This window comes from Chiloscyllium plagiosum, chromosome 29, assembly GCF_004010195.1.
Source record: "Chiloscyllium plagiosum isolate BGI_BamShark_2017 chromosome 29, ASM401019v2, whole genome shotgun sequence".
In the NCBI taxonomy this organism is placed as follows: Eukaryota; Metazoa; Chordata; class Chondrichthyes; order Orectolobiformes; family Hemiscylliidae; genus Chiloscyllium; species Chiloscyllium plagiosum.
Genome location: NC_057738.1, coordinates 4,099,156 through 4,110,567, shown reverse-complemented (window position 1 = coordinate 4,110,567; position 11,412 = coordinate 4,099,156). Strand labels below are relative to the sequence as shown.

The 11,412-nt window shown below is 42.2% G+C and overlaps 1 protein-coding gene across 1 annotated transcript in view; it reads right to left on the bottom strand.

The window, feature by feature from the left end:
• Nucleotides 1-3,335, bottom strand: part of LOC122564335 (CD83 antigen-like) — a 19,788-nt gene extending 16,453 nt beyond the window's left edge. Inside the window, exons 1-2 of the mRNA XM_043719058.1 lie at nt 3,196-3,335; nt 2,854-2,978 (exon numbers count right to left, since the gene is read on the bottom strand). Coding sequence (XP_043574993.1) covers nt 2,854-2,978; nt 3,196-3,238 — 168 coding nt within the window. The 5' untranslated portion in view covers nt 3,239-3,335. The remainder of the gene's footprint in view (nt 1-2,853; nt 2,979-3,195) is intronic.
• Between the last annotated feature and the right edge of the window lie 8,077 nt (nt 3,336-11,412).

The following is an 11,412-nucleotide window of genomic DNA, read 5'->3' as shown; positions in this document are numbered from 1 at the left end:
TACCCTATATGGATGCTCCCCCTGATTTTCAATAAACAAACACTCAGGAGACTGAACAGTTGGTTCAGTTCCTTTATCTGGCACCATAAACGGCCCCTCATTAAATTAGCCAAACTGCAGTTGCCTCACAGATTGGGGGGAGTAGACCTTCCGGACATTAAAAATTACCAATGAAGCTTCCTTTTGACCTACGTGAGTCATTGGGTTTGTGGGGACCCTCTTTCAATATGGCTAGATATCGAAACCTCCCAGGCAAGGTGCCCCCTTACCAGTTTACTGATTTTGGACAAGGTGAGGACAGTTAGGGAATATTGCCATAACCCAATAGTCATCAATACCGTTAAAGCATGGAGGGCAATTCGGCAGAGGGAAGGTAATATTGGCAAAACATCTTTGTTTACACATTTAGTGGGTATGCCGGGTTTTCAACCGAGTATGTTAGATTCAGAATTTAAAAGTTGGACAGCTAGGGGTGTGTCTTGCATGGGTGATTTATTTGAGGGAGATGTAATGATGTCCTTCGATCAGTTAGTACGGAAGTACAAGTTACCTAATAGAGACCTCTTTCATTTTTTTTCAAGTTAGGGATTTTATTCAAAAAAAGACCACACTTTTGACTGATCCCTACAAATCTGACATAGAAAGAGGGGTACTAAGGGCTAAGAGTAAATTCTCTGTCAGTACTTTATATCACCAATTGGGGGGTGCCACCTCGGATGAGTCTGATCGATTCTGCAGGATGTGGAAAAGAGAGCTGGGTGTTGAAGTTTCTTCAGAGGCATGGGAGGATATTTGGGAGAATGCAAGGAAGATATCAATTTGCTATAGGACCCATGCTTTACAGTTGAAGATTCTCCACAGGGTCCACTTAGCCCCAGACCATTTGTCAAAACTTAAACCAGGGGTATCTTCAGCATGTCCCAAATGTAAGGTCTGCACGGGCACTCTTACCCATTGTCTTTGGTCTTGTGACAGGCTTCAAACTTATTGGAGCGCTGTGATGGGCGCAATGGAGAGTATTTTAGGTGTAGGGGTGGAGAAGGACTCTATTTCTCTCCTTTTGGGCCTACCCATTGTATTTCCTGCAGATGCGCATAAGAAAAAACTTTTCAATATTCTTACGTTCTTGCAAGGAAGAATATCTTGCTTGGTTGGATATCTGTAACCCCCCCCAGGTGTAACGGAAGATTATAATGGAGCATATTCCCCTGGATTTTCTCACAAATATAGTACGCCACAAAACTGAGAATATCTACAAGACATGGCAACCCTTTTTGAAATACCTGGACACAGATTTATCTGCCACACTAACAAGGGCTTTTATATAGCCATAACGATTGTGTTTCATGACTCCAATATCCAGGGAGGAGGAACTGTGAATGTATGAGTGTTTTGTTTGGCTGGGCTGAGATTACTTTTTATTTGTTTGTTGTTAGATTTTTTTTATTTAGTTAAATAGCTGGTTTAGGTTTTTAAAAAAATTTTATACTTTATATATGTTTATACATTCGTGCAGGAGGGTGGGTTGGGGAATTTTTTTATTATTTGGGTTTAGTTATGTACTATTTTGAATTGCATTGTTTTGTATTTGTAATATTTAAAAATCTATTTTTTCTTAATAAAATTATATTATATAAAACCATCTCCAACTTTTAGAAAACCCAACATTCCCCCCCCGATCACCCGAGCATCCCGCCTCATTCACGGACATACTAAAGCGCTATTTAAATATCGCGAGGTCTCCAAAGCTTTTCAGTATGTAAGGTAATAAAGACTTGTCAGTCCTGCGCTACTGAGAATTCAGATACACTCCCCATTTCTGAAGAGGCTAGGTTTGCAAGTCCCGGCCAGAAATGTGGAACCCCGTCCATAGAAGCAGAAATGGAATCGGAAGAACTGGGTGACATTATCACCATCACCGATCTTTTTCATTCCTTATCCCCCTGAACATACTATCGCCAGCAATGTTTTGTTTCCAGCCTGTGTGGTCTCCCTATAGCTACTATAATAACATGATTCGACAGTTTTTGCTTGACATTCACCACCTCTTCCGCAAGATCCCGCCCATGAACACGTAGATTCAAGTCTGTGCTTCCACTTCCTCCTCTCTCCCTCCATATTGTTCCTTGTCGTTGGTATGTTTGCTGCTCCTTATCTGTGCAGTTTATTTCTCCTGGGCTGTTGTGACCTTGTTGCCCCGTCCCTGCCAGTTTGGGTTGCATCCTCTCCCAAAAGTAGGGGTCAACCTCCCTGCACGTCTACCTCAGCCCGGTTGAGATTTTTATTCTGTCCCGTCCCGCCTCAAATTTTTATGTTTTACTGAATTACACGACGTACACTTTTACCTTCACCACGGGGGATGTAAATCTGCTGGGGGGGGGGGGGATATTATTTGATTGTTGTAGGACTAATATTAATTCTTCTCGACAAAGGAAGTGCAACTCCCAGTCATTCGGCCTGAACGCCATCGAATGGTGCAATGAAACAGCGCAGTCGGAATTACCCCAATTTACTGCCATATTTGATTGCTGGTACCTTGAAACATTTGATCGCTTACCTATCTACAGATTAGCCCTGTTCCATACGATTCTGAAGATTGGTAGATCATACAAAGGGACTGCGCTTCGAAAGCTTGTGACTTCAAATAAACATTGAATTATAACCTGGTGTGACTTATTTCTTTGTCCACTAGTTCAACAGGGGCACCCCCACGTCAATATTAAAAATATCAGAAAGGAGTTAATAGTTTAGGACTGTTTCTTATGACGGCGTGCATTTATATAAAACACAGCAAAACATCATAAGACCCTGCAGACGAACATCTTAAATTTGACATGAGTACATTATCTTCACCTTATACCAGCTGAGAGCCCTGTACTGAACTCCAACTTCATACTCAGCTTTACAGGGCAACCTTGCTGTTTCTCCACATTTTACTGTGACTTCGAGTACGGGTTCCGTCGCCACAAACACCAGTCCTGCAGAATAAGGAATACCAAAGCTCAGATAATGTACACAGCTCGTATAAACTTAGCATTAAATACTATTGATCATTGATAAGGAAGCTGACGTTCAAAACAAGTAGTAGTTGAACCTATCTATCTGTTTCACTTTTACCCACGACAGGGTGCGGCAGAAAACGTGATCATTGTCTACAACAATTATTTTCTTAGAACGACGCAGTCATACATTTACCTTGAACAGCTAGAAACCAATATTGCTTCAAATGAAACGCCATTCCTTTAAAACATTATGTGGAGAAACAGCAAGGTTTTTGGCTAATCTCCGGGAGAGCCAAAGCTCCGCGGCAAACAGCTAATGTTGTGTAAAGTTCATTTCCTGTTTTCGCCTTAATGCTGATGAGAAAATTTAATCCATTGACAGTTGAAAGTTCGGATAATTGGCTTCACTCGACAAATATATTTATTTATTGAACATATTACTTATTTTGTGAAAGTATTTCATTTTTTGTTACTTTTTTGTTGTGAAAGTAAACTGAGTCCGGAAGTACAGTCAACCAGGAGAAAGTGAGGACTGCAGATGCTGGAGATCAGAGCTGAAAAATGTGTTGCTGGAAAAGCGCAGCAGGTCTCTCTCTCACACACACACACTCACTCTCTCTCTCAGCCCTCCTGAAGAAGGGCTTATGCCCGAAATGTCAATTCTCCTGCTTCTTTGATGCTGCCTGACCTGCTGCGCTTTACCAGCAACACATTTTTATTCTCCGGAAGTACAGTGTTATACTTCATTTTGTATGTACATGATGCAACGGCTGCACGCAAAGTTGACAGTGCTCCTGCTTTTAGCCGGGCGTAAGTGGAGAAACTGGGTTGGGGTCCGGGTCTGTTTGAGTGGGGGTGAGAGTGGGAGAGTGTGAAACGTGAGTGAGGGCTGGAGTACTAGGTTGATTTTTTGTGTGTTGGCATTTGGTAAAGTATAAGTCTGGCTTCACGCTGAGTCGTTTCATTGTAATAAAAGTGCACGAGTACGATTTCTCTCTCTGGGTATTACTCTGCAATTGTTTTCTTCTCTCGCAATAATTATGCAAGCATTATTTATTTCTCATTATTTATCACGACTGATTGTACGTAAGTTAACGGGATTTCGCGTCTACAACGCTGCAGATTTATTTTGATACGAAAAATTATTAATGATTTTTTAAATACGCTGTTTTATTCAACTTATTCTGGTCGTTTACTGCGTTATGGCGAGGATTAAAGTCCTTCTGATTTAATGTTACTTCGAAAAAATCTCGGGGGGGGTGGGGTCAGAAAATGTGTGTGGTGTTGCGTTAACTTGAGGCAATGTATGAAAAATGACAACTCCATTTATTTCTGCTAATTAAAGAAATTTTAGTGGTTTAGGCGCGTTTCGAACCAAGACTTTTACACTTCTATAATTTGTTAGTTACATTGTGTTTCTTCTGATCTCCTCATCTGCCCAATTGTACCTATCAGTATTCCCGTAAGGCACATGACTGCCTCACAATAAGTCTCGAATAGATAGTGTAAGCCAACGTGACTCATTAAATCAAAGCCTTGGCGGCTTTCTCCAGTTTGCTTATTGTCGTCAATGAACTACTTAATGAAGTGTAGTCGTCGCTGAAATGCCAGAAACACAACCGCCACTTTGGGCACAGCAAGCAGCCGTAATTACCAATGGGATAGTTGTTAATAAATGTAGTTTTGAGATATTAATCGAGGGATCTGTATTGGCCAGGACACAGTGCTTCGGGATCTTTAAGATTGTGAAAGGTGCAATATAAATGCAAATGTTTATTTCTATTGATTGCTGTATACATAGAATCAGATTCTCCAATGCTTTTAAAAACATGATTGGAGTTTCCGCTATTTTTATTATGCAAGATGTATTCCTGGCATAAACGAGTTCTCACACCCACGCCTTATGTAGGCACAGTGTTTAGCACTGCTGCCTCACAGGTTCAATTCCCGACTCAGGCAACTAACTGTCTTGTGTGTTTGCACATTCTCCCACCGTGTCTGCGTGGGTTGGCTCCGGTTTCCTCCCACAATCCAAAAAATGTGCTAAGTTGCCCGTAGTGTTAGGTGAAGGGGTAAATGTAGGGGAATGGGTCTGGGTGGGTTGCTCACCGGAGGGACGGTGTGGACTTGTTGGGCCAAAGGGTCTGTTTCCACACTGTAGGGAATCTAATCTAATCTAATCAACACCCCCCCCCCTCCCCCCCCCCATAGAAATAAAGTTAGACACAGTTTGAGATCAAGCAAGGAAGGTAAACATGAGTAGAAATTAATCTTATACACTTAATGGTAAGGTCCTCAGGAGTGTTGCTGAACAAAGAGATCTTGGAGTGCAGGTTCATACCTCCTTGCAAGTGGAGTCACAGGTAGATAGGATAGTGAAGGCGGCATTTGGTATGCTTTCCTTTATTGGTCACAGTATTGAGTACAGGAGTTGGGAGATCATGTTGTGGCTGTACAGGACACTGGTTAGGCCACTTTTGGAATATTGCATTGCAATTCTGGCCTCCTTGCTATCGGAAAGATGTTGTGAAACTTGAAAGAATTCAGAAAAGATTTACAAGGGTGTTGTAAGGGTTGGAGGATTTGAGCTAAAGGGAGAGGTTGAATAGGCTGGGGCTGTTTTCCCTGCAGTGTCGGAGGGGTGACCTTAGAGGTTTTTAAAATCATGAGGGCCATGGATGGGATAAATAGACAAAATATTTTCCCTGGGGTGGGGGAGTTCAGAACTAGTGGGCATAGGTTTATGATGAGAGGGGAAAGGTATAAAAGAGACCCAAGGGGGCAACCTTTTCACGCAGAAGGTGGTACGTATATGGAATGAGCTGCCAGAGGAAATGATGGAGGCTAGTACAATTGCAACATTTGAAAGGCATCTGGATGGGTATATGAATAGGAAGAGATTGGAGGGATATGGGCCAGGTGCTGGCAGGTGGGACTAGATTGGATTGGGATATCTGGTCAGCATGGATGGGTTGGACAGAGTTTTTTCCGTGCTGTGCATCTCTGTGACTCTGAGTAGAGATTAAAGACCAAGAGATAGGATGGTAAGAGTTTGGAGGAATGATGCTGGGAGCATCCGGGGGTGGAGAGATAAATGGGGATGGGGGGGGGGGGGGGGGGGGGCAAGGCTGGGAGAGTGCAATAGGTGGATGGAGATGGGGATAAAGGTGATAGGTTGGAGGGGAGGGTGGAGTGGATTGGTGGGAAGGAAGATTGACAGGTGGGCACTAATGAGATGAGGTGTATTATTGCTGAAACACAAGATATATATACAGTTCTATGCAGCTCCCTCTAGTTTTCTGAGTAACTTTACTGTTCTTAAATTATAATGTTCTGTCACTGATTTGCAATCTTCTTTGGAAGCACAAGATGGTAAAGAAGTTTGTACTACCAAGTCTACAGCTAGCCAAACTGAGGTTGAGGCTGTTCTTCTCACTCCCAAAGTTCTTGCTTCCGATGGCAGTGATTTCACCAGAGTATCAGTCCTTCTATTAGAATGGCTCCTTCAAATACAATGCTTCGGTTCACTCCCAATTACAGCAGCTTACTATCTTTTACCACGTTGGCTTGGTAACCAATGTGGATTCCTCTTATGTAGTTACAGCAGTATGATGCAACATAATAAGCATAATTCAGTTACAGGTAGTTCTTCTATAATGCTGTAGTTGCATTCCCGTGAAACCTTACTTAATAAAAAATTGCTTATGTAAATAATAGGGCCTATGGGAAAAATGGGGTGACCAACAAAAAAAAAATCACTCATGGTTGCTCAAACATCATACAAAGCATAGCACAGCCTAAATGAAGGTTGAAATCATATTTATTAACAAAAGTACATTTAACACAATACATTTTTAAAAATGTAAGAAAGCTGAATCATAGAAAGGAACTGAGATAGTAAGCCAGGAAGCATGCAGAATTCACTGTCAAATTGGATCAGGCCAGATAGGTATGGCTTACTATCTCATTTCCCTTCCCTGCATGCTGTTCAGTTGGCAAATGTCGCTTTGTGTCCCAGAGAGCTGTTACTTATTTCAAAGGGATGTTCCACTATCTAAAGAGATCATGCCTAACACATCTGTTAGAATTCTTTAAGGAGGTAACAAGCAAGTTAGACAAAGGGGAGCCAGTGAACATGATCTATTTGCATTTCCAGAATGCCTTTGACAAGGAGACTGCAAAATAACATCCTGTGGTGTTTGGGGCAAGGTACTGGCATGGATAGAGGATTAGCTGACTGGCAGAAGGCAGAGAGTAGGGATAAATGGGTCTTTTTCAGATGGCAACCAGTGACTGGTGGAGTTGTGCAGGGGTGTGTATTGGGTCCTCATTATATATTAATGATTTGGATGAAGGAATTAAGAGCATCATTGCTCCATTTGCAGATGAGACAAAGATAGGTGGAGGGATAGGTGGTGTTGAGGAAGCGGAGATGCTGCAGCAGGACTTGGACATGCTAGAAGAATGGGCAAAGAAGGGGCAGATGGAATACAGTGTGGTAAAGTGTGAGGTTATGCACATTGGTAGGAAGAATTGAGACATAGACTATTTTCTAAATGGAGAAAAACTTCAGAAATCTGAACCACAAAGGCGGAGAGAAAGTCGTGGTTCAAGATTTTCTTAAGGTTAACATTCAGGTTCATTTGGTAGTTAGGAAGACAAATGCAATGCTAGCGTTCATTTCAAGGTGGTTAGAATATAAGAGCAGAAATATATTGCTGAGGTTGTATAAGCCTCTGATCAGAATGCATTTTGAATATTACAAGCAGTTTTTGGTCTCCGTAACTAAGGAAGGATATGCTGGTTTTGGAGGGCATGCAGAGGGGAGGTTTACAAGAATGATCCTGGTGTTAAAAGGATTGGTTAAGGGACTCTGGGTCTGTACTCAATAGAGTTTAGAAGGATGAGAGGGAATCTCATTTGAAGCTTGGAATACCAAGAGGCTGAATAGACAGGATATAGAGAAGATATTTCTCTAGAGGGAGAGACTAGATTCAAGGGGAAAGCCTCAGAGTAAACGGATGACCTTTCAGAACTGAGACGAGGAGGCATTTCTTTAGCCAGAGTCTGGTTAATCTGTGGAACTTATTGCTACAGAGGGTTGAGACCAAGTCACCAAATATATTTAAGACAGAGAGAACTTTTGATCTCTTCTTACCAATCAAAAGCCCAAGGGGAGAAGGCAAGAGAATGGGACTGAGCAACGTACCAGCCATGATCAAATGGCAGAGCAGAGGCAATGGGTTGAATGGCCTAATTCTGCTCTTTATCTTAGGGTCATATGAGCAAAGAATTTGGGTTGGTGGGTACCATGTAGGCTTTTATTTCCAAGGGCTTATTAATACTCTTTCCAAACAAAGAAGTGATGCATTGACGCTCTTGGCACTATCCAGGCTCCAGCAAATGATCAAGTTTGACAACTGACAAACAATACAAACATGTCATGTTTCCCTTGTTGGTTTGATCAACCAACTCAGTAAAACTTGCTTGTCTGACCTGGGAAAGGCACGTCTCTTTTAATGAACTTTGAACTTTGACATAAAGCTTTAACTTGCGTTCACTATTCTCCACTTTTGTTAATCAATCACTCATCTGATATTTATAGACAATTCCCTGACAATCTCATTAAGCTGATAAATAGTCCACATTATCACATCTGATTCACTGTGTATTTTAAACATAACTTTTCAGCTTTTGTAGAATTACTATGACAGTTCAGTCAGTTATAGCTGTGTTAAAAGTCTTGATGTAAATAAACATGCACATTCCTTCAGCCAACATTGGCCTTTCTCATTTTTAGGTGATCACCAGGCTTCACATGTTTTCTTCTCACTTCATTCAATCTTTAATTTCACTTCCCATGATTTTGGCTAATGCAGCAATTTTCGGTGGGCTTTCCTGACCATGCAACTTGCGTGGGTGAAAACATGGCTACCAATGGTCAAGTACAGAGAGTGGGGAATGCATCACAGGCAAATATTGAAGGATTCCAAAAATCCTTGGAAAAGTATGAATTGGAAGTGGTGCACAAAGACATTTGAACATGGGCAAGAATTTTACATTGGAGGGTGGTTGAATAGGAGAATTAGGTCAAATACGTTTAGCAAACATAATTTAAAGAATGAATGGAAAATTCAAGTTAGGAAAAGGTAGCAAGTTATTTGAATTTTCTCAAACTTTTGTGGGGGCAGGCATAAAGAAATAAGCAAGTCTGGATGTGACAGAAATATGGATAAGAGGTTTAACATTAAATGGGTTGAGGCTGAAATGTGGGCGAGCAATGTTACTTGTGTGGAAACTGATGGTGTTTGACAGAGAGCCCACGGTGCCAGAAGCTTAGCTTAGACTTGAATAGAATACAATGGCTACAGTCGATCTTGGAGGTACTAGCAAGAAGGTGGATGGATTTACTTGCTTGAATTTGTGGGAGACTTTGGCTTTGACTCCCATGTTTAACTGGAAGCTTTGCGTATGAAGGGACATGGGTGTTCTTTGTGTATTGCAAAGTTACTGCACAAGTAGAACAAACAATTAATAAATCCAAAGAAGAAAAATCTCTCTGCATGTTGAAGAACTGGATCCTAGTTTCCCTCAGAGATTGATTACGGTATAAGATCTTTTCAATGCCGAGGCAAGCCGAAAATGTCATTGCACTGGCCAACGTGACCAACCAAAACCCACAGAGATTTGGGCCACAGGATCCAGAAAAAATATTCATTCTGTCTAGTACATGAACCACCATTCACAGAGGGCCGCTCTATCAGTCACCTTCCTTTCCCAAGATCAGGAAAAATCATGTGAATACCTATTCAGGATTCTGCAGGCTTTTGTCAGTGTTGCAAATGCAGTGTCTGTTGACTTCATGATTATGTACATGCTGTAGTTGTAAAAAGGTTTGGCCACATACTTAAGAACCAGTTCCTGTCTGGGTGTGTCTGTGAATAAAAAATGCACTAAGGCCAAACAGTTAATTGTGAGTAAACCTGTGTGAAGCTCCTGCTTTTCGTCAGATGCTGATTTACCAGATGAATAATTCAGATTTTGGTCATGTTTTGTAAACAAGTGCAGAAGTGAAAGAAGTGCATCACGGGTGTCCATCTCTGGCTAGTTTTATATGGCCTCTGAGTGGGCCCTGCACCTCTCATCGAAGCTGTTGATTCTAGTGTGTTCTAAGGAAGGCCCACTCGACCCGAAACATTAACTGATTTCTCTCCACAGATGTTGCAGATCTGCCGAGCTTTTCTATTCCTGTCTCTCATTTACAGCATCTGTACTTTCAGTAGTGAGTTGGGCATGGAGGTCATCCTCTTGACTTATGATGGTTATGATCCTGTTGATCTTGAAAGAATGTGAGAGTGTTAGTAGGTGTTCTCCAGTGTGACCTCTCCCAGGATCAAATGGGAGATAAGTGCTGGCAGGTGAATTGGCCATGTTAAAAGTGCCAATAGTGTTAGGTGCATTAGTCAGAGGGAGATGGGTCTGGATAGGTTACTCTTCGGAGGGTCGGTGTGGACTGGTTTGGCTGAAGGGCCTGTTTCCACACTGTTGGTAATCTTACAGTTTGGAGGATCTTGTATGCTATTTTTAAGCGGCACGGTGGCACAGTGGTTAGCGCTGCTGCCTCACAGTGCCAGAGACCCGGGTTCAATTCCCGCCTGAGGCAACTGTCTGTGTGGAATTTGCACATTCTCCGTGTCTACGTCAGTTTCCTCCGGGTGCTCTGGTTTCCTCCCACAGTCCAAAAAAAATGTGCAGGTTAGGTGAATTGGCCATGCTAAATTGCCCGTAGTGTTAGGTGTAGGGGAATGGATCTGGGTGGGTTGCTCTTCGGAGGGTCAGTGTGGACTTGTTGGGCCGAAGGATCTGATTCCACACTGTAAGTAATCTAATCTAAGAGGTGAATACCCTGCTGGAGGACTTCAGGTCTTCCACCTTCTAGAACAAAAAGGTCCAGTGGATCTCTGCAGCAGTGCTTAAGGACGGCACTCAGGTTATGGTGTATCTTCAAAACCAAGTTTTCCCCTGAGACCCTGCAGAATTACCTGTACATGAAGCAGCCAGATGCAGTGTAATGCATGTTATTTTGTCAGCCAAATGACTCAATTACAACTTGTAGATTATGTTTTTTCTGAACTTGATGCTCTCCATAGCTCCTTGTGGAAGATGGGGCAGGAACCAATTAATGACTGGAATATGGCTGCCTCTAACTGAATGTTGCAGCTCCTCTTTCTCAATATGAATCAGGGCTGCACACTAATTTCTGGCTATACTTGAGTCCCACATTCCTGACCTCTGGTTGTGAGGTGGAAAGAGGGGTGGTTGATTTAGAGTGCACTCTTGGACTATTCCTTGGCTGAGCTAAGTTAACCATTGATGCATTCAAGCAGCAGGTAGTTGAAGGGCCTTTTTC